Raw genomic sequence first — 24,181 nt, 5'->3', positions numbered from 1 at the left:
TGAAGGTGAGAGTAGGCAGGCCTTATCCTCTGGCACACAGTAATCACTGAAGAGATGTTTGTTGAATGATTGACCATTGATCTCTGCTTGAACAGTTCTTTGTGTTGTATTGAAATTGTCAGATTTCTTGGTTGTATTCCCCACTAAGCTGTTAACTCCAAAAGGATTAAAACTGTATCTTACTCATCCCTGTACTTTTAGTGGCTGGCACAGAACAGGCGATAAGTGAGGGATTGGAATAACTTAAATTTCTTCAAAATACAACAGAAGCTACAACAGATCAAATCTTCCCTTCAGGTAACAGTTGGAATAAGGTGGTTTATTACGTGTGAATCATTAGTTGAGTGAGGAGAATGTACCTTCAGGCGGCCTCATCAAGTAGTTTGATATATGGCATGCCCACTTTGATGTTGAGTTTTTGTAGATATATGCTAACTAAGTTTATTTGGGGGTTTGTTTGCTAGGAGGAGGCATCTCCCTACTCTTTGGTCAACATCTGCCTGGACTTCCTGATTGCTAACCTGGAGAAATTGTGTTCTGAAAGGTCTGATGGGACCCTGTGCCTTCCGGAGCATTGGAGTTTCCCTCAGGAAGTAGCTGATCGATTCCTTGGAGTGATGACGTGGCAAGGTAATGATAAGGCTCCTTTATAGCATACTCTTATAACACGTTACTATCTGAAAAGCCCTTTCACATACAATTCCTGTTTTGCTCCTCACAATAACTTGGTGGGAAATATAGAAATTATTCCCTTTTTTGTTTTTAAGGAAGATTAGCCCTTAGCTAACATCTGCTGCCAATCCTCCTCCTTTTGCTGAGGAAGACTGGCCCTGAGCTAACATCCATGCCCATCTTCCCCTACTTTATATGTGGGACGCCTACCACAGCATGGCTTGCCAAGCAGTGTGTAGGTCCGCACCCGCGATCTGAACCAGCAAACCCCGGGCCACCAAAGTGGAATATGCGAACTTAACTGCTGCAGCACTGGGCCGGCCCCAAAATTCTTCTCATTTTATTTGTGTGGAGGTTGAATCTCAGAGTTCTTCTGGGATCTGTTGATGGTAACTGTCTTGCTTCTAGGCTTGCCCTGCTGTTGGCTTAGCAGAGTGACCATAGTGGAGAACTAAGTCAAGCTATCGCTCATCTATCTGCTGTCTAGCTTCTGAAATGCTGTTGGCTGTAGTCTCATCTCCCATTCTTTTCGTTGTGAATATAAAGCTTTAACATTTTTTCTTTTACCTCCCATTGAGGTTTAAGGGTCTAGCTTCATTCTTTCGCATGTGGCTCTTTAGTTGTCCAAGTGCTATTTGTTGAAAAGGCTCTTCTTTCCCCACTGAGTGGTCTTGGCACTCTTGTTGAAAATCAGTTGACTGTAGATTCGTGGGTTTATTTCTTTACTCTCAGTTCTGTTGTATTGATTGATATGTCTGTCCTTATGTCAGTACCACAGTGTCTTGATTACTGTTGTCTTGTAGTGAGTTTTGAAATTGGAAAGTGTGAGTCTTCCAGCTTTATTCTTTTTCGGGATTGTTTTGGCTACTCTGGATTCCTTACATTTCCATATGAATTTTCAAATCAACTTGGCAGTTTCTGCAAAGAATCCAGCTGGGATTCCAATGGGGATTGCATCAAATATGTGTATCAATTTGGGGGAATATTGCCGTATTCTCAGAATTAAGTCTTCTGACCCATGATCATGATGTCTTTCTGTTTATTTGGATCATCTTTAATTATTTTCACCAATGTTTTGCCATCTTATCAGTCTGGAATCTTTCATTCATAAGCGTGGGATGTCTTTCTCTTTATTTAAAATAGACCTTTAATTTCTTTCAACAATGTTTTCTAGTTTATAAGTTTGACACTTTTGTTTATTTCTAAGTGTTTTCTTTTGGTATTATTATACATAGAATTGCTTTCTTTTTTTTTTTCAGGAAGATTAGCCCTGAGCTAACTACTGCCAGTCCTCCTCTTTTTGCTGGGGAAGACTGGCCCTGAGCTAACATCCATGCCCATCTTCCTCTACTTTATATGTGGGACACCTACCACAGCATGGCTTGCCAAGCAGTGCCATGTCGGCACCCAGGATCCGAACCGGCGAACCCTGGCTGCCAAAGCAGAGCTCGTGAACTTAACCACTATGCCACTGGGCCAGCCCCTAGGATTGATTTTTTTTGATGGTCATATATCCTAAAAAACTTTCTGAACTCATTTTTTACTTCTAATAATTGTTTAGTGGATTCTTTAGAATTTTCTATATACAATATCATGTCATCTGCAAATGGGGATAGTTTTACTTCTTCCTTTCCACTTCGGAGGCCTTTTATTTCATTTTCTTGTGCAGTTTCGCTGGTTAGAACCTCCAATCCAGTATTGAGGTATTGAACACTGAAGTTGAAGTATTGAAGCAGACGTCCTTGTGTTTTCCTGATCTTAGGGGGAAAGCCTCTAGTCTTTCACCATTCAGTGATGTTAGCTTTGGGTTTTTTGTAGCGGCCTTTAATAGGCTGAGGAGGTTCCCTTCTATTTCACTTTGTTGAGTGTTTTCATCAGGAAAAGGGTGTTGGATTGTTCTGCCTCTGTTGAAATGCTCCTGTGGGTTTTATTTTTTATTCATTAATATGGTGTGGATTACATTGCTTTTTGGATGTTAATCCAACATTGTTTTCCTGGGATAAATCTCACTTGGTCGTGGTGTGTAATTCTTTTCATATGTTGCTAGGTTAGATTTGCTGGTATTTTGATAAGAACTTACGCATCCATTATTTTAAGGGATATCAGGGTAATACTGGCCTCAAGGAGTTGGGAGGTGTTTCCTCTTTTCTGTTTTTTCGAAGAGTTTATGAAAAATTGGTGTATATTCTTTAAATGTTTGGTAGAATTCACTAGTGCAGCCCTCTTGGCTTCTTTGGGTAGTGTTTTGGTGGTGAGTTCAGTCTGTTTACTAGTTATAGGTCTATTCATATTGTCTATTTCTTCTTGGGTAGTTTTGGTAGTTTGTTATTCTTTTTTTTTTTTTTAATTTTTTTTTTTTTAAATTATTCCTTTTTCTCCCCAAAGCCCCCCGGTACATAGTTGTGTATTTTTAGTTGTGGGCCCTTCCAGTTGTGGCATGTGGGATGCTGCCTCAGCATGGCTTGATGAGCGGTGCTGTGTCCGCGCCCAGGATTCAAACTGGCGAAAGCCTGGGCCGCCAGAAGTGGAGCGTTCCAACTTAACCACTCGGCCACGGGTCCGGCCCCATGTGTTGTTCTATAAATTTGTGCATTTCATTTACATTATGTAGTTTATCAGCATACAGTTGTTCATAGTATCCCTTTATAATCCATTTTATTTCTGCAAGATCAGTAGTTGTATCTCTTCTTTCATTTCTCATCCTAGTAATTTGAGTTCTTGCTTTTTTTCTTCGTCAGTGGAGCCAAAGGTTTGTCAAAGGTTTGTTGAGCTTTTGAAAGAACCAGCGTTTGGTTTCATTGATCTCCGTCCTCCCCCCCACTTTATTGTCTTGTCTTTCTGCCGTTTCATTTATTTCTACTCTAGTCTTCATCATTTCCTTCTTCCTGCTCACTTCGTTTCGTTTGGTTTTGTTTTTCCTGTGTCTTAAGGTAGAAGTTTAGGTTATTGATTTGAGATTTTCTTTTTTCTTTTCGTTCTTTTTTTTTTTTTTTGAGGAAGATTAGCCCTGAGCTAACATCTGCTGCCAATCCTCCTCCTTTTGCTGAGGAAGACTGGCCCTGAGCTAACATCCATGCCCATCTTCCTCTACTTTATATGTGGGCCGCCTACCACAGCATGGCTTGCCAAGCAGTGCCATGTCCGCACCCGGGATCCGAACTGGCGAAAGCCAGGCTGCCAAAGTGGAACGTGCGAACTTAACCACTGTGCCACCGGGCCAGCCCCAAGATTTTCTTTTTTAAATATTTGCAATCAGAGCTATAAATGTCCCTCAAGCACTGCTTGAGCTGCATCCCATAAGTTTTTGTATGTTTTCATTTTTCATTCATCTCAAATTATTTTCCAGTTTCCCTTTTGATTTCTTTGACCCATTGTTTTTTTAGGAGTGTATTGTTTAATTTCCACATACTTGTGATGTTCCCAAATTTCTTCGTTATTAATTTTTCATTTCATTTCATTGTAGTTGGAGAACATACTTTATTTTAATTCTTTGAAATTTATTGGGATCTGTTTTGTGGGCTAATATATAGGGCCTTCTGTAGAGAATGTTCATGTGCTCTCGAGGAGAATGTATATTCTGCTGTTATTCGATGACTTCTGTAGATTTCTGTTGGATCTAGTTGGCTTATGCTAATCCGCTTCCTTATCGATTTTTTGCCTAGTTCTATATTGAAAGAGTTTTTGAATCCTCTTTGTTGTTCATGCTAAATAGGATATAGCTGTACTCTTAAGAAATTTAACAGGAAAGAAGAGAAAAAGGAGGTGGTAACTTTTTATGAAGGTGCTGGTGGGGGAAGGGATAGCACGGACCCTTCTGAATGTATGGAGAAAGGGAAAAGCCAATGAGGAGGGAAACATTAAAAATATAAGAGCTTGGGGCCGGCCCAGTGGCGCAGTGGTTAAGTGCGCACATTCCACTTTGGCAGCCTGGAGTTTGCCGGTTCGGATCCTGGGTGCGGACATGGCACCGCTTGGCAAGCCATGCTGTCGTAGGCGGCCCACATATAAAGTAGAGGAAGATGGGTACGGATGTTACCTCAGGGCCAGCCTTCCTCAGCAAAAAGAGGAGGATTGGCAGCAGATGTTAGCTCAGGGCTAATCTTCCTCAAAAAAAAAAAAGGAGCTGAAAATTGATGACCCAAAGTACTGGAGGTAACTGAAGGAGTAGAATCATAAGCCTGGTTGAATAGGATTTGCCTCAGAAAGAAGAAATGACAGATAACCGAACAAAAACAGGAAAGAAAGTAGTGAGGGTGGGAGAAGAGCTGTCTTTGGTGTTGGTGGGGAGGAAAGTCATTCTGAAGGATTCTGGGTTATTTGCTGTCTGAGGGGAGGTGATAAAGAGAAGGAAATGAGATTTATTTTTTCCAGTTGGGGTTGGAGATAAGTACTTTGCAGAGTCAATGTTTATTGACTCAAGAGTTGATTTGTGGCAGAGGCAGAGTAGGTTTGGTGTTTGAGAGTCCTTAGGATAACCTCACAGGGGTGAAGCTCCTGGAGATTTGGTGACTGAGGCTGAGATTGGGAACTTTTGCTCTGTGGTTTAGTTGATAGGTAACTAAGAACAAAAACCTAAGAAAACATCAATTTTTCCCGGTTGAGGAGAGGAGCAATGTCTCAGTCATATGTTATTTAAGTTTCTATAATTATAAGGCCATTGAAGTTATAATGGCTAACAATTTGGCAGACACTGTACCAAGAGCTTTACATACATATTATCCCTTTCTACAGATGAAGACACTGAGGATCAGAGAAATTAAGTAAATTTTTGTCCGAGATCATGTATCTCAGAAGTGACAGGCTTTGCACCCAGGCACTCTGGCTCTAGAGACTTGTTTTTAACCGCCACGCTGTGCTTTAATATGTTCACTTAATGTGCTGAATTGTTTAGCCAGAATTTTGTGGGCTATTTGATAACCTTTTATGAGACCTATGGCAAATTTCTTAGAAATAGCTATCGGCTTGTGGCTGTTTTCATTTCTTATTTGTCAGGTCTCTCCTACTCAGCAGACAGTGTGCTCGGGGCTAAGGCCATGAAAATAAACCCTTGGCTCTGCTGCCCTTAAAGAACCCCTGAGACTGCTACCTTGTGTTTAGTTTCCCCCCAGGTTTTTCATATTCAGCTTTAATCTAAAGATGCTATATATCACCAGCTAAATAAATTTTCACAAAGATTAAGTAGAAGAAGATGCATTATGTGCTTGTGACTTTTACCCTTGGAGTACCATGTATTTTTCAGAGTGAAGGCATAGAGTTTAGGGAGAGAGGAAGATAAATTTATTAAACCTTCTAATCTCTCTATAGATTTGACTTTTAAAAATTATTGTAAATATTTTTAAATATACAAAACTAGAGAAACTAAATAATCCTTAAGATATTCAGCTTCAACACTTATCAGCTCATGGCCAGTTGTTTTTTTTGTTGCTGAGGGAGATTTGCCCTCACCTAGCATGGCCACTGATGAACGAGTGCTGTAGGTTCATGCGCGGGAACTGCACCTGGGCTGCCAAAGTAGAACACGCTGCACTTAACCCCTAGACTACTGAGGCTAGCCCTCATGGCCAGTCTCTTTTTGAAGAAGATTAGCCCTGAGCTAACATCTGCTACCAATCCTCCTCCTTTTGCTGAGGAAGACCGGCCCCGAGCTAACGTCCATGCCCATCTTCCTCCACTTTCTATGTGGGATGCCTGCCACACATGGCTTGCCAAGCAGTGCCATGTCCGCACCCGGGATCCGAACCGGTGAACCCCGGGGCCGCTGAAGTGGAACATGCGCACTCAACCACTGTGCCACCGGGCTGGCCCTTCATGGCCAGTCTTGTATCATCCATACTTCTACCCACCCTTCCCCTGCCCCCAGATATTTTGAAGTAAATCCCAGATAGATCATTTCAACTGTACATGTAGCTGGGTAGGGGAGACTTTTAAAATATATCTAAGACAATTTTAATTTCACACTTAAAGTTTTTCATGTTAATTTCTAAAAAAAATTTCTCACAGCTTTATTTATTATTTATTTATTTTAAAAAATGTTTTATTTATTTTATTTCTTTTACTTTTTCTACCCAAATCCCCCCAGTATATAGTTGTGTGCTTTAGTTGTGGATCCTTCTAGTTGTGGCATGTGGGATGCCACCTCAATGTGGCCTGATGAGCAGTGCCATATCCACGCCCAGGATCTGAACTGGTGAAACCCTGGGCCATCAAAGTGGGGCATGTGAACTTAACCACTCAGCCATGGAGCTGGCCCCTGGACTTTGGGTGATTATGATGCCACAGTGTAGGGTCATCCTTGATAAAAAATGTACCACTCCGATGTGATGTCGATAATGAGGGAGGCTGTGCCTGTGTAGGGGCAGGATTATTGAGAAATCTCTACCTCCCTCTCAGTTGTCTTGTCAACCTAAAACTGCTTTAAAAAAAAGTAGTCTTTAGGGGCTGGCCCCAGGGCACTTTACTGCAGCAGCCTGGGTTCACGGGTTCAGATCCCAGGCCAGACCTCCACTACTCGTCAATCCACATTGTGGCGGAACCCACATAGAAGATAGAGGAAGAATGGCACAGATATTAGTTCAGAGCTAATCTTCAAGCAAAAGAAAAAAAAGAGGAAGATTGGCAACAGATGTTAGCTCAGAGCGAATCTTTCTCAACAAAAAAATAAAGTGTTTAAAAAAATACACACAAAGATACAGATACACCCACAACATATATATTGCAAAATAATACAAGAGATAGAGGAGAAGCCTATAGATAAGCTTATCAACCAATCACAATTACATGGGCCTCATCTGGATACTAATTCAAACAAAGATCTTTGACAGTTCTAAGACAGTCAGTCAAAATGAACACTGACTGGATATTTGATAATATTAAGAAATTAATGTTGGGGCCGGCCCTGTGGCCGAGTGGTTAAGTTCACGCACTCTGCTTTGGTGGCCCAGGGTTTCGCCAGTTCGGATCCTGGATGTGGATGTGGCACCACTCATTAGGCCATGTTGAGGCGGTGTCCCACATGCCACAACTAGAAGGACCCACAACTAAAATATACAACTATGTACTGGAGGGATTTGGGCAGAAAAAGGAAAAATAAAATCCTTAAAAAAAAAAATCACCCGAAGTCCGTAATTTACCTTAGGATTCACTCTTGATGTGCATTCTATGGGTTTGGACAAAAGTATGATGATATATCTCCTTCCTTATAATATACAGAGTATTTTCACTGCCCTAAAAATCCTCTGTGCTCTGCCTGTGCATCTCTCTCTATTCCTGGCAACCGCTGATCTTTTTACTGTCCCCGTAGTGTTGTGTAGTTGGAATCATACAGCACGTAGTCTTTTCAGATTGGCTTCTGGCACTCAGTAATAAGCATTTAAGGTTCCTGCATGTCTTTTTTTTGATAGCTCATTTCTTTTTAGTACTGGAAAATAGTCCATTGTCTGGATGTACCACAGTTTATTCGTTCACCAACAGAAAGACATCTTGGCTCTTTCCAGGTTTTTGCAATTGTGAATAAAGCTGCTGTAAACATCTTTGTGCAGGTTTTTGTGTGGACGTAAGGCTTACTCCTATGAGTAAATAACAAGGAATGTGATTGCTAGATCATATGGTGAGAATACGTTTAGTTTTGTAAGAAACTGCCAAACTGTCTTCCAAAATGGCTATCCTATTTTGCCTTTCCACCAGCAGTGTCGGAGAGTTCCTGTTGCTCCACATCCTCTCCAGCTTTTGGTTCTATCAGTGTTCGTGATTTTGGCCATTCTGGGAGGTGTGTAGTGGTCTCTCATTGCTGTCTTAATTTGCATTTCCTTGACAACATATGGTGTGGAGCATCTTTCCATATGCTTATTTGCCATCAGTATATCTTCTGTGGTGAGACGTTTGTTAAGATCTTTGGCCTATTTTTTAGTTGAGGTGTTTGTTTTCTTATTGGTGAGTTTTAAGAGTTCTTTGTGTATTGGGGATAAGTCCTTTATCAGATAAGTCTTTTGCAATTATTTTCTACCAGCCTGGCTTGTGGTTTAATTCTCTTGACATTGTCTTTCACAGAGCAGAAGTTTTTTTTTTTTTTTTTTTTTTTTTAAGATTTTATTTTTTCCTTTTTCTCCCCAAAGCCCCCCGGTACATAGTTGTGTATTCTTCGTTGTGGGTTCTTCTAGTTGTGGCATGTGGGACGCTGCCTCAGCGTGGTCTGATGAGCAGTGCCATGTCCGCGCCCAGGATTCGAACTAACGAAACACTGGGCCGCCTGCAGCGGAGCGCGCGAACTTAACCACTCGGCCACGGGGCCAGCCCCCACAGAGCAGAAGTTTTTAATTCTAATAAAGTCTAGCTTATTGATTAATTCTTTCATGGAGTGTGTCTTTGGTGCTGTATCTAAAAAGACATCACTGTACCCAAGATCATCTAGGTTTTCTCCTATGTTATCTTCTAGGAGTTTTGTAGTTTTGGGTTTCCATTTTTTTTCTTTAAGATTTTGTTTATTTATTTAGTTTTTAAATTTTTCCTTCTTCTCCCTGAAGCCCTACAGTACATAGTTGTATATTTTATTTGTGGGTCCTTTTAGTTGTGGCATGTGGGGCACCGCCTCAGCAATACTTGATGAGCAGTGCCGTGTTCGAGCCCAGGATCTGAACTGGCAAAACCCTGGGCCGCCAAAGCAATGCACGCAAACTTAACCACTCGGCCATGGGGCCAGACCTTGTATGATCCATTTTGATCCTTTTTGTGAAGGGTGTAAGGTCTTTGTCTAGGTGAGTTTTTTTTTCATGTGGATGTCCAGTTGTTCCAGCACTATTTGTTGAAGAAACTGTCTTTGCTCCATTGAATTGCCTTTGCTCCTTTGTCAAATATCAGTTGAATGTATTTATATGGGTCTATTTCTGGGCTCTTCATTCTGTCCCATTCATGTATTTGTCTGTTCTTTCACCAGTACCACCCTGTCTTGATTACTCTAGCTTTATAAAGTCATGTCTGGAAGTCAGGTAGTGTCAGCCCTCCAGTTTTGTTCTTTTCTTTCAATGTTGTGTTGGCTAGTCTTGGTTTTTTGCCTTTCTGTATAAACTTCAGAATCAGTTTATCTATATCCACAAAATAACTTGCTGGAATTTTTTTTTTAAACATTTTATTTTTTCCTTTTTCTCCCCAAAGCCCCCCAGTGCGTAGTTGTATATTCTTCGTTGTGGGTCCTTCTAGTTGTGGCATGTGGGACGCTGCCTCAGCGTGGTTTGATGAGTAGTGCCATGTCCACGCCCAGGATTTGAACCCACGAAACCCTGGGCCGCATGCAGCGGAGCACACGAACTTAACCACTCGGCCACGGAGCTAGCCGCTTGATGTAATTTTTATTGGGATTGCATTGACTCTGCAGATCAAGTTGGGAAAAACTGATATCTTGACAATATCGAGTCTTCCTATTTGTGAATACGGAATCTGTCTCCATTTATTTAGTTATTCTTTCATTTTTTTTCAGAGCTTTATAGTTTTCCTCTTAGATCTTGTACACATTTTTTGTTAGATTTATATCTAAGTATTTTGATGTTTTGGGGTGCTAATGTAAACGGTAATGTGTTTTTAATTTCAAATTCCTCTTTTCATTGTTGGTATATAGGAAAGTGATTGACTTTTGTATTATTTCCCTTTCTTGTCTTGTTGCATTAGCAAGGACTTCCAGTACAACGTTTAAAAGGAGTGGTGAGAGGACATATCCTTGCCTTATACCATTATCCCTTGGTATCTGTGGGAGATTATTTACTAGATCCCCTCGCAAATACTGAAATCCAAGGATGCTCAAGTCCCTTAGATAAGATGGCATAGTATTTGCATCCACTGTATAATGTAAGTCATCTCTAGATTACTTATAATACCTAATACAATGTAAATGCTATGTGAAAAGTTGTTATACTGTATTGTTTAGGGAATAATGACGAGAAAAAAGTCTGTACATGTTCAGTACAGACATAGCCAGTGTTGGCCTTTTCATCCATAGTTGGTTGAGTCCACAGAGGCAGAAGATGCAGACACAGAGGGTTGACGGTACCTGATCTTAGTGGGAAAGCTTTAAGTTTCTCACGCTTGGATATGGTATTAACTGTAGATTCTTTTATAGATAGTCTTTATCAAGTTGAGGAAGTTCCCCTCTATTTGTAGTTTACTGAGAATTTTTATTATGATCAGGTATTGGATTCGTCAAATGCTGTGGGGCTTTTTTGCATCTATTGATCTGTGATTTTTTTTTTTTTAAAGATTTTATTTTATTTTTCCTTTTTCTCCCCAAAGCCTCCAGGTACATAGCTGTGTATTCTTAGTTGTGGGTCCTTCTAATTGTGGTATGTAGGACACCGCCTCAGCGTGGCTCGATGAGCGGTGCCATGTCCACGCCCAGGATTCGAACTGGCACTAACTTAACCACTCAGCCACGGGGCCGGCCCCTTCATATGTGATTTTTGATGTGATGGATTACATTAATTGATTTTTGAATGTTGGACCAGCCTTGCACACTTGGGATAAATCCCAGTTGGTCGTGGTGTATAATTCTTTTTCTACATTGTTAAATTAGATTTGCTAATATTTTGTTGAGGATTTTTACATCTGTGCTTATGAGAGAGATTGGTCTGTAGTTTTCTTTTGTAATATCTGTGTGGTTTTGGTGTTGGTGTAATGCTGGCCTCAAAGAATGAGTTAGGAAGTATTCCCTCTGCTTCTATCTTCTGAAAGAAATTGTAGAGAATTGCTATAATTTCTTCCTTAAGTATTTGGTAGAATTCACTAGTGAACTCATCTGGGCCTGGTGCTTTCTGTTTTGGAAGATTATTAATTATTGATTAAATTTATCTATTAAGCCCATTCAGATAATTATTTCTTCTTATGTGAGTTTTGGTAGATTGTGTCTTTCTAGGAGTTGGTCCATTTCATCAACGATATCAAATATGTGGGCGTCAAGTTGTTCTTGGTATTCCTTTCATGTCCATGGGATCTGTAGTGATGTCCTCTCTTTCATTTCTGATATTAGTAATTTGTCTCCTTTCTTCTTAGTTAGCCTGGCTAAAGGCTTAGTGATTTTATTGATCTTTTCAAAGAACCAGCTTTTGTTTTTGTTGGCTTTTCTCAATTGATTTCAGATTTTCAATTTCATTGATTTCTTCTTTCTTTTTTCTTTTTTGAGGAAGATTAGCCCTGAGCTAACATCCACCCCCAATCCTCCTCTTTTTGTTGAGGAAGATTGACCCTGAGCTAACCTCTGTGGCCATCTTCCTTTATTTTATGTGTGGGACGCCTCCACAGCATGGCTTGATAAGTGGTGCATAGGTCCATACCCGGAATCTGAACTGGTGAACTGTGGGCTGCCAAAGCGGAGCGTGCAAACTTAATTGCTGCGTCACTGGGCCGGCCCCCTCTTCTGCTTACTTTTGATTTGATTTATGCTGCTTTTTCTACTTTCTTAAGGTAGAAATTTAGATTGTTGATTTTAGATCTTTATTTTCTAATATATGCATTTAGTGCTGTAACTTTCCCTCTAAGCACTGCTCTCACAAATTTCGATAAATTGTGTTTTCATTTTCATTTAGTTCAAAATATTTTAAGACTTTTCTTAAGATTCCTTCTTTGACTCCTGTTGTTTAGAAGTGTTGTTTAATCTACATCTGTCTTGGGATTTTCCACTTACTTTATATTTTTTAAAGAAACTGTGGTTATTTGTTGTGTAGAGTTTCCCACAGTGTGGATTTTGCCATTGTTTGTGCTGTAATTTTGACATGTTCCTTCTGATCCCTGTAACCCTGTAAATTGGAAGTTAGAGGTAGAGGTTTGATTAGTTCAGGTTTGACTTTTTTTTGTAGTGCCCTTGACTTCCGTAAGGGGGTTAATAAAGTCTGGTTGTCTGGTTGGTTTTATGATTTTGGTGGCCATAGATGACCATTGCCTAGATTAATTAAATCATTAGGTGTCCTTGTAGGTTTGACTTTTGGTATTGATTACTCTAGGTCTTCCTGGCTTAGAGTACTTTTTCTTTCTTGTATTCTTGGTTACTCTTCCACAATTTCCTTTGTATACTTCTATTTCTCTGTATGCACCTTAAATGTTTTATGTTCTTTAAGGTTCCATCACCCTTCTCACTTTGTACACTTCCTGGGTAATTTTCTTTGGTTTAGCTACCACTTGTATTCTGATTCTGGAGAGTTCTCAGCTCAGGACTTTATTCTCAGCTCCAGAACCACTATCTAGGATGCCTCCTGGGTGTCCTCTAACTCTTCTCTGGGCTGCTGAGTCATCATATTCTTCTAGTTTTCTTTCTACCTCAGTGGCTGCTGCTTATCTGTCTCCTTATCCAGCTCCCCTTGAAATGCAGTGCAGATTAAAGGTTAGGAGCTCTGACTCTGGTGCTAGACTCTTTGGGTTTGTATACTGTCATGGCTAGTAGGTAAGTTTCCTTGGGCCAGTTACTTAACTCCTTATGCCTCGTCTCATCTGTAAAGTGTGACTAATAATAATACCTATCTCATTGGATTTTATGAGGATTTAGAGAGTTAATATATCTAAAATGTTTAGAATATTCAGTAACTGTTAGTTGTTATCATGACTACTCCTCATTCTACTATCTGACCTTAAATGTAGATGCTTTCAGTGCTTGGTCCTTCCTCCTTTACTTGTTACAGGTCATTCATTCCCATGGTTTTGAATACTGTCTATGCCGTTTAATTCCAAATGTTTGTGCTGCATTGTAGACTTAAAATATATAGTATCTAGTAGACCTTGGCTGATCTTGTGGGGTGTCCTGAAGGTAGAATAACTACTCCAATCTGTGTTGAGTTGAGGTGTGAGGGCTGGATTTTTTTTTTTTCTTTCTTTTTTAAGATTGGCACCTGAGCTGACAACTGTGGCCAATCTTTTTTTTTTTTTCTGCTTTATCTCCCCAGATCCCCCCTGGTACATAGTTGTGTATCTTAATTGCAGGTCCTTCTAGTTGTGGCATATGGGACACCGCCTCATCGTGGCCTGACAAGCAGTGCTATGTCCGCGCCCAGGATCCGAACCAGTGAAACCCTGGGCCGCCAGAGCGGAGAACGTGAACTTAACCACTCGGCCATGGAGCTGGCCCCTGGATTTTTTTTTTTTTTAAAGATTGGCACCTAAGCTAACAACTGTTGCCAATCTTCTTTTTTTCTTTCTTTCTTTTTTTTAGTTGCTGCTTCTCCCTAAATTCCCCCAGTACATAGTTGTATATTTTAGTTATGGGTCCTTCTAGTTGTGGCATGCGGTACGCCTCCTCAACATGGCCTGATGAGTGGTGCCATGTCCACGCCCAGGATCCGAAGCAGCGAAACCCTGGCCTGCCGAAGTGGAGCACATGAACTTAACCAGTCGGCCATGGGGCCAGCCCCAGGGCTGGATCTTTATACTGCCCAACTCGGTCTTTGGATGCAGGTCTCCATGGGCAAGTGGTGTCACTTTGGGTGAGGCAACTCTTTTCAGCTGATATGGTCCCCATAGAGGATGGCTGTCATCTGGAGGCACTTCCCTCAGCTCAAGTAGTATGTCCTTTATTCCTAAAGGGGATCTGGGTGTCACATCACAGCACCCACTCTGCTACCATTTCCCCCATCTCCAAAATGGCTTGATCATCTACCTGATTGTTCAATGACTTAGGAGTCATTTTTCATTCTTCCTCCCTCTTCCCTTGATTCTGTTGAAACGTTTTCTACCTTCAAAATACTTAACTCAAACATTCTTTTCCTCCTAGTCCATCAGTGACACCTTTTTTCTTTCCTGTCACCTGGTCTCTCAAGTGGTTCACTTTTGCCCTTCACCAAAATCTGCTACACAGCAGAGAACAGTTCTCTTTTATCTTAATCAGATCTGGCCACTCTTCTGTCACTCTTCAAAGACGTCTCTTGTACTTAGGATAAAATGCCACTTACTTACCCTGGCCTGCAAGATCTGACTCTTGCCTCTGTCTCTAGGCTGTCAGCTGCGGGTATCCCCTCACCAGCTGTGTTCAGCCACACTGATTTTCTCTCATTTCACAGAAAAAGCCAAGCTGGTCCCCCATCAGGATATTAGCTCTTCTCTCTATCTGGAATGACAGCTACCTTTGCTTTCACATCTTTTAAGTGTAAACTTAAGTGTTAGCACCTCAAACCCAGAGAGAGACAGAAGATTCTTGTCCTCCTCCTCCCTTTTCCCATCCCTGTATTATGTTTTCATTTGTTTCCTTTAGAACACTTACTACATTTTTAACGTTGGTAGCATTCTGCTTGTTCTGTATTCCCTTATATCTGTATTCTCCCTCTAGAGTGTAAGTAAACTCCATGATGGCAGGAGCCATGTCTGTGTCATTCACCATTCTTGGCATCTAGCATAGCACTTCGCATACAGTGAGCACTTGATGTTTGTTGAATAACTGTATAAGTGAGTGCACTAAGTTCTTCCTCAAAGCCTGAGGTATGGGGGCTTCCTTCTCCTGCTTTAGTAGCCCAGCCCGACTCAAAGTGGGCATCAGTTGATACACCTTTTCCCTCAGCCCTTTCCCCCAGTCTGTTTAGCCACATGTTCTGTCAGCCTTAGTTTAAATTTTCATCTCTCATCATTAAAATCATTAATAATCTCTTGCCCCATCTCACTCCCATCAAACACTATGCTAATTCCTTTACACTGTTACATATTTGGACTTTCTAAAAATATAGTTATGACCATTCATTTTTTGCTTAAAAATTTTGAGTCGTTCTCCATAGGGTAAAAGTCTGAGTTTCCTGGCTGGGTGTACAGGCCCCATCTGCCCTCTAGCTTTCCCTCCACTCATTTCCAGCCATGCCTCACTTGTACACTGGGTTCCAATAGTGCTGGTCTACTTAGGGTTGTTTCCACTAATCTGCTGTCACGTGCCTCCATGTCTTTGACATGTTCTTCCACCCTTCACCTTCCCCCTGCAAACTGATAGTCTTCAGAACCTTCCCCAAGGTTAATCTCATCTGTACTAATTGAGTACCTGGTGTGTACAAATCACTGCTGCATGTAATGTACTATTGTAATCATTTATTTATGTAACCTGTCTTCCTAGACATAATTGCTAGTGAATTCCTTGTGGTCACAGGTGTTTAATTACCTTGTGTGCCCGTTACTTAACGTGGATCTCACACATAGAAGATGCATTTCTAAATCTTGCTCAGTGAAATCTAGTACAACCCACTTGTTTTAAAGATGAGAATGAGTCCTGGAGAGGTAAGTGACTGGTCATATATAGTAGTGTTATTTGCATATTATATATCTCGTACTTATTCATTTTCTTTTTTTTAATGCGAACAAGGTTACTATGGATAAAACCGAACTCTGGAGTCAAACTGGCTTTGATTTCTGATTCTGTCACATAGTTTCACCTTGAGCAAGTTCCTTAACCTCTTTAAACTTCAGTTTCCTCAGCTATAAGATAGTAGTAATAATAGTTCAGTCATAGTATTATTGCAAAGAGTAATGAGATGATCTGAGTAAAGGGTTTAGAACAATGCGTGACACGGAGTAAGCAGTAAACGCAGTCATTGTTATTGTTAGCATCTGTCGTAGTTAATTGGCCACAGTGCCTCCTGGAAAAGGTGTGAGATTTAGTTGTTATTACAAGATGGTTTTGGTTCTCTTACAGGCAAGCTGACTGATAGAACAGCGAGCATTTTCCGGGGCAACCAAATGAAACTGAAGCTGGTCAATATTCAGAAAGCTAAAATCTCTACAGCTGCATTCGTAAAAGCCTTCTGCCATCACAGACTCATTGAACTGGATGCTACTGCAGTGCACGCTGACCTCCCAATCCCAGACATCATAAGTGGACTCTGCGGCAATAGCTGGATCCAGCAAAACCTCCGGTGTCTCCTGTTGGACTCAGCAAGCATCCCTCGAGATTCACGATTGCTGTCCTTTGGTCAGCTCACTGGTCTGCGCATTTTAAGTGTTTTCAATGTTAGTTTTCATAGTGAAGACCTGGCTGATGTTTCTCAGCTACCAAAACTGGAAAGCTTGGATATCTCCAATACTCTAGTCACTAACATCTCTGCCCTCCTTACCTGTAAGGATCGACTCAAATCTCTCACAATGCACTATCTGAAATGCCTAACTATGAGCAAATCACAAATTCTTGCAGTCATTAGAGAACTTAAATGTCTGCTTCACCTTGATATTTCTGATCACAGGCAACTCAAATCAGATCTGGCTTTTTATTTGCTACAGCAGAAGGATATTCTGCCTAATATTGTGTCACTGGATATTTCGGGTGGCAGTTACATCACCGATGGAGCTGTAGAACTGTTTATACGGCAACGACCTGCGATGCAATTTGTGGGACTATTGGCTACGGATGCTGGTTATTCTGACTTCTTTACTACAAAGCAAGGCTTGAGGGTTTGTTCTTATCTGAAATGTTTGTTTCCTGTGTTCAGAATGTTGTTAAGCTTTTGTTGTATATCAGAATATGAGGTGTTAAGGTTACAAAGACAGATAAAAAGTCCTTAAGGAGCTTAACAATAATTATTGTGTAGCTACTGTGTGGTAGGTTGTGAAAATATAACCTTAAACAGGATACATTCCTGGCCTTGACGACTTCTAATGTAGCTTGATAATGATAAGTACAGCCATTTATACATGGCCTCCTATGTGCCAGAGGCCATGTTGTGCACATGGTTTTCTACTTTAATCCTCCCATTTTACAGATGAGGATATGGGCGCTCAGGGAGGGTAAGCCACTTATCCATAATCATAGAACTAATTATTAAATGGTAGAGTCAGGACTTATACCCAAGTCTTTGTGACTCTAAAACTTGTGTTTTTTTATCTCTATTAACAGCTAAATATAATTAATAAGGCAGATGATCAACATGGCTAACATCATTTTTGGTTCATGTATGACAAAATGTTTTAAGAAAAAGCCTTAAGAAAAGAATTTTGAGCATCACCAGAATAAATTTGTAGCCTCTTAGTGGTCCCTCTTTTTTTTTTTCTTTGCTGAGGAAGATTCATCCTGAGCTAACATCTGTTGCCAATCTTCCTCTTTTTTTTAAGGAGAAATAGCCCTGAGCTAACATCTGTGCCAGTCTTCCTCTCTTTTGTATGTGGGACACCACCACAGCATGGCTGACATGTGGTGTAGGTCTGCATCTGGGATCTGAACCTGTGAACCCAGGCCACTGAAGTAGAACCAAACTTAACCACTAGGCCTTAGGGCTGGCCCATTGGTGCTATTTTTAAAGTAGCATATATTTAAATATTCTAGAATATTTCTTTTTTAAGACAGTGATTCTCTACTTTAGTTATACATTGTAGTCACTTTAGAAGTGTTAAAATATGCTGATACCTATGTCCGTCCCCCAGAGGTTCTGATTTAACTGGGCTGGGACTTGGCCTGGGCATCAGGATTTTAAAAACTCCCAGGTAATTCTAATGTGTAGTTGAGGTTAAGAACCACTGCTCTAAAAGAACCCTGTCTCTATAATTATACCATATGTAAGTCTTCCTAGAGCAAGAGAGTAAAGTGATTTGCAAGCATTACTTGTTTTTACATTTTATTCTTTTGCTTTGAAAACAGCGATTATATTTTAAAAGCCCTTTTAATTCCAGCATCTCTAATGAAGGTAGAAGCCATCAGTTACATCATTAGGCTTGACATAGAGACACAATTTGAACTTTCAGATTCAATATGTGTAGTAGAGAATTGTTTACCAGGAATGTACACCTGCGCCTGTTTCAGATTAATAGCATTTAATGTCACATGAGCAAAAGACCACAGTGATTAAAAAAAAAAGACTTTAGCACAAACTCTTGGTATATACAATAATATGGGACAAGTGCTGGAGTATTCTTTAGAGGGATTATACATGTAGTTAAGATACTATCAAAGCAGGTACACCAAAAGAAAATGAGAAGTTTTGTTTCAGTAAACTTGGCCTAGTGTACATGTAAGTTTAGTTTCTTTTGAAATTTTAAAATTATGCATTATATAGTGTTGGATATTGTGGGGATGGAGAGGAGAGACCACAATCTTCCTAGTATTAAGAAACCATAAAGATTGGGGCTGACCCCGTGGCCCAGTGGTTAAGTTCGTGCGCTCCACTGCAGGTGGCCCGGTGTTTCGTCACTTCGAATCCTGGGTGCGGACATGGCACTGCTCATTAAGCCACGCTGAGGCAGCGTCCCACATACCACAACTAGAAGGATCCACAATGAAGACTATACAACTATGTACCGAGGGGCTTTGGGGAGAAAAAGGAAAAAAAATAAATCTTTAAAAAAAAAAAAAAAGTAAAGATCTTAAACCAGCTTTATGTGGAATGTAAGGGATAGTAAGCTTAAAAGGTGTGTTTCCAGAAACCTTTTATTTAATAGGAATATGTGTATATTTTCAAATCAGATGCAAAATATACTAAGTATCTTTATTCTTTGGGTTGATCAAAAATTTGCTTACATTAAAATGGATAAAATTGGGGCCTGGCCCCATGGCCAAGTGGTTAAGTTTGTGCACTCCACTTCTGCCTCCCAGGGTTTCGCCAGTTCAGATCCTGGGGGCAGACCTGGCACCGCTCATCAAGCCATGCTGAGGTGGCATCCCACATAGCACAACCAGAAAGACCTACAACTAGAATATACAATTATGTGCTGGGGGGCTTTGGGGAGAAAAAGAAGAAAAAAGAAGATTGGCAACAGATGTTAGCTCAGGTGCCAATCTTTAAAAAAAAAAAGTAAAATTAAATGTTAGTGAAAACCTTCAAACACAACCAATGTAAGTTATTTCTTGCACCTCAATTTGGAATGGGTGACAATACCTTTTAAATGGGTGGAAAGGGCACCCACCATTAGTATTAAAAATAGCCATGCAACGTTTTTCATTTGCTAGGAAATCCTGTTGGTCCACTGGCGGGGTGTAGTGAGTATCCCTTATGAGGACTGTTTTTTAATGGCATCTGCAGGAAGCCATGGAGAAAAAGGGTGATGCAAACAGCTATCTGGTCTTCTTGGTCTTGCTGTGGCTTATTCTTTGTTTCTCTTTCAGCCCTTTCATCTGGATGATCACAAAACTTTTTTAAACTCTAGAATATATCCATTGCTTAGATTCTTAACAATGTGTAGGTCCTTGGGCAATTGATCCACGTATAGTACTTAAAGAATTGTTTTGAAATGATTTTTAACTTGCAGATTACTAATTTTAAAAATTTTGCCACATTTGTTTTATCATATCCTCTGTCTACACACACAAATTTTTTCTAAACCGTTTGAAAGTAGGATGCATACATCATGCTCCTCTATACCTCTTAATACTTGAGTTTTTATTTCCTAAGAGCAAGAAATTCTCCTTAATGACCACAGTGCAGTTATCAAATTTCAGGAAATTTAACATTGATGCAATGCTTTTATATAATCTACTCTACATATTTCCAGTGTTGCTTATCCCAATAATGCCCTTTAAAAAATATTTTTCCTTTTAATCCAGGATCATTTTTGCTTTCAGTTGTCATGTCTCTTTATAATTTAACCTGGAAGAGTTCCTTAGTCCTTGTCTTTTGAGATGATAATGTTTTTGAAGAAGACAGATCAGCTTTGTTTTGTTGGCTTTCTGGAAGAATGTTCATCGTTTTTGGTTTGTCTGCTGTTTCCTCATGATTACATTTAGGTTCTTCATCTCTGACTGGAATACCATATAAAGGATGTTGTGTCCTCCTTAAGATCACATTCTGCAGCATACGGTCGCCCTCATTAGCCATGTCACTATTCATCACGTGGTCACATTCAGATACTAGATAAAATATCCAGCTAGAGATAAAGTGTGATCTATATAGTATTGTATTGTTTCTATACTATATAGATGATATTTTTCCCTTGCACCTAATAAGCAGTATATAAGATAATTGAAGATTATGCACATATCCTGGTCCTCGTCAAACTTTCTGATCTAGATTTAGCATCCATTGATGATTCTTACCTGAACCAATCTCTTTTTTAAAAAGTTATTTTATTGAAATCATAACGGATTATAACGTTGTGTAGTTTTAGGTGTTCATTATTATATATCAGTTTCCATATAGACTACACCATGCTCACCACCAATAGTCTAGTTTTTAGTGGTCAAAATACATATGTGCCCTTTTACCCCTTTCACCTGCCTCCCCCTTCCCCTTTCCCCTCTGGTAACTGCTAATCTGTTCTCTTTATCCATGTGTTTGTTTTTCTTCCACATATAAGTGAAATCATATGGTGTTTGTCTTTCTCTGTCTGGCTTATTTGGCTTAACTTAATACCCTCAAGGTCCATCCATGTTGTTGCAAATGGGACAATTTTGTCTTTTTTATGGCTGAGTAGTATTCCATTGTACATATATACCACATCTTTATCCATTCATCTATTGGTGGGCGCTTGGGTTGCTCCCACATCTTGGCTATTCTGAATAATGCAGTGAGCATAGGGTTGCATAAGTCTCTTTGAATTGTTGATTTCAAGTTCTTTGGATGAATACCCAGTAGTGGGATAGCTGGATCGTATGGCATTTCTATTTTTAATTTTCTCAGAGATCTCCATATTGTTTTATGTAGTGGCTGCATCAGTTTGCCTTCCCACCAGCTGTGTATGAGGGTTCCCTTTTCTCCACATTCTTTCCAACATTTGTTAATTTTTTTTTATTAAAGATTTTATTTTTTTCCTTTTTCTCCCCAAAGCTCCCCGGTACATAGTTGTGTATTCTTCGTTGTGGGTCCTTCTAGTTGTGGTACATGGGACGCTGCCTCAGCATGGTTTGATGAGCAGTGCCATGTCCGCGCCCAGGATTCAAACCAATGAAACACTGGGCTGCCTGCAGTGGGGTGCACAAGCTTAACCACTCGGCCATGGGGCCAGCCCCTCCAACATTTGTTAATTTTTATCTTCTTAATTATAGCCGTTCTGACTGGTGTAACATTAATATCTCATTGTAGTTTTGATTTGCAGTTCCCTAATAATTAGTGATGTTGAACACCTTTTCATGTGCCTGTTGGCCATCTGTATATCTTCTTTCAAAACATGTCCTTTCATATCCTCTCCCAATTTTTTGATTGGGTTGTTTCTCTTTTTGTTGTTGAGTTGTATGAGTTCTTTATATATTTTGGAGATTAACCCCTTGTTAGATATATGATTTGTAAATATTTTCTCCCAGTTGGTGGCTTGTCTTTTCTTTTTGTTCATGATTTCCTTTGTCTCATAGAAGCTTTTTAGTCTGATGTAGTTCTATTTGTTTATTTTTCTCTTCTTTGCCTTGCCTGAGTAGACATGGTATTTGAAAAGATGCTACTGAGACCGATGGCAAAGAGTGTACTACCTGTATTTTCTTCTAGGAGTTTTATGGTTTCAGGTCTTACATTCAAGTCTTTGATCCATTTTGAGTTAATTTTTGTGTATGGTGTAAGATAATGGTCTACTTTCATTCTTTTGCATGTGGCTGTCCAGTTTTCCCAACAACATTTATTGAAGAGACGTTCCTTTCTCCATTCTATGTTCTTGGCTCATTTGTCTGAGATTTGCTGTCCATAGATGTGTGGTTTTATTTCTGGGCTCTTGATTCTGTTCCATTGATCTGTGTGTCTGTTTTTGTACCAGTACCATGCTGTTTTAATTGCTGTAGCTTTGTAGTATATTTTGAAGTCCAGGATTGTGATGCCTCCAGCATTATTCTTTTTTCTATAGATTGCTTCAGCTAGTCAGGGTCTTTTTTCATTCCATATAAATTTTAGAATTCTTTGTTCTATTTGTGTGAAGAATGTTACTGGGATTCTGACTGGGATTGCATTGAATCTGTAGATTGCTTTAGGAAGTATGGACATTTTAACTATGTTTATTCTTCCAATCCTTGAGCATGGAATGTCTTTCCATTTCTTTGTCTTCTTCAGTTTCTTTCAATAATGTCTTATATTTTTATTGTCATATTAGTTTTCAGTGTGGCTGAGTTTCTTGCTAGATGTTTTATTCTTTTTGCTGCAATTGTAAATGGGATTTTATTCTCGACTTCTCTTTCTGCTAGTTCGTTATTAGTTTATAGAAATGCAGCTGGTTTTTGTGTATTGACTTTGTACCCTGCAACTTTACTGTATTTGTTTATTATAAAAGTTTTTTGGTGGATTTTTTTTGGATTTTCTATATATAAAATCATGTCATCCACAAATAGTGACAATTTTCCTTCCTTTACAATTTGGATGACTTTTATTCCTTTTTTTTTGCCAAATTGCTCTGGCTGGGACTTCTAATACTATGTTGAATAAGAGTGGCAAAAGAGGACATCTTTGTCTTGTTCTTGATCTTGGAAGGATAACCTTCAGTGTTTCACTGCTGTGTATGAAGCGAGCTATGGGTTTGTCATATAAGACCTTTATTATGTTTAGATACATTCCTTCTTTTTTAGTCATACATAGATGTTGAGCCTTGTTAAATGCTTTTTCTGCATCTATTGAGATGATCATATGATTTTTAATTTTTATTGAGTTTATGATAGGTTACAACCTTGTGAAATTTCAGTTGTACATTCTTTGTCAGTCATGTTGTAGGTGGACCGCTTCACCATTTGTGCCCACCCTTCAACCCCCATTTCCCCTGGTAGCCACTAATCTGTTCTCTTTGTTTACATGTTTAACTTCCACATGTGAATGAAGTCATACAGAGATTGTCTTTCTCTGGTTTATTTCACTTAACGTAATTCCCTCAAGGTCCATCCATGTTGTGAATAGGACGATTTTATTCTTTTCTATGGCTGAGTAGTAGTCCATTGTATATATATACCATATCTTCTTTATCCAGTTATCTGATGGGTGCTTAGGTTGCTTCCACGTCTTGGCTAGTGTAAATAATGCTGTGATGAACATTGGGGTACATGGGACTTTTGGAATTGCTGATTACAAGCTCTTTGGTTAGGTACCCAGTAGTGGGATGGCTGGGTCATATGGTATCTCTGTTTTTAATTTTTTGAGAAATCTCCATACTGTTTTCCATAGTGGCTGCACCAGTTTGCATTCCCACCAGCAGTGTATGAGGGATCCTTTTTCTCCACAACTTCTCCAACATTTGTCACTTTTTGTTTTGGTTATTTTTGCCATTCTAATGGATGTAGGGTGGTATCTTAGTGTACATTTCATTTGCATTTCCCTGATGATCAGTGATGATGAGCAGCTTTTTATGTGATTATTGGCCATCCGTATATCTTCTTTGGAGAAATGTCTGTTCATGTCTCCTGCCCATTTTTTGATCAGCCGCTTTGATTTTTTTTGTTGTTGAGTTGTGTGAGTTCCTTACATATGATGGAGATTAACCCTTTGTCGGATATATGATTTGCAAATATCTTTTCCCAATCAGTGGGTTGTTTTTTTGTTTCAACCCTTTTTTCCTTTTTCTTGAAGAAGCTCTTTAGTCTGATGAAGTCCAACTTGTTTATTCTTACCTTGTTTCTCTTCTGTGAGAAGACATGGTGTCCAAAAAGATCCTTTTATTACTGATCTCAAAGAGTGTACTGCCTATATTTTCTTCTAGA

At 39.7% G+C, this 24,181-nt stretch overlaps 1 protein-coding gene across 6 annotated transcripts in view; it reads left to right on the top strand.

The window, feature by feature from the left end:
• Positions 1-24,181, top strand: part of ZYG11A (zyg-11 family member A, cell cycle regulator) — a 78,380-nt gene that overhangs the window by 16,560 nt on the left and 37,639 nt on the right. For 3 of the 6 annotated variants that reach the window (XM_070609600.1, XM_070609599.1, XM_070609597.1), the window contains exons 2-3: positions 465-630; positions 16,301-17,052. In XM_070609600.1, coding sequence (XP_070465701.1) covers positions 465-630; positions 16,301-17,052 — 918 coding nt within the window. Of the gene's footprint in view, positions 1-201; positions 298-464; positions 631-10,329; positions 10,507-16,300; positions 17,053-24,181 lie in introns of those variants that run through there. The other 3 variants (XM_070609601.1, XM_070609603.1, XM_070609602.1) reach the window with 3 other exon arrangements.

This window comes from Equus przewalskii, chromosome 2, assembly GCF_037783145.1.
Source record: "Equus przewalskii isolate Varuska chromosome 2, EquPr2, whole genome shotgun sequence".
NCBI classification, from domain to species: Eukaryota; Metazoa; Chordata; class Mammalia; order Perissodactyla; family Equidae; genus Equus; species Equus przewalskii.
Note: the sequence above shows the minus strand (reverse complement) of the source record. Positions and strands in the feature narration are given on the sequence as shown.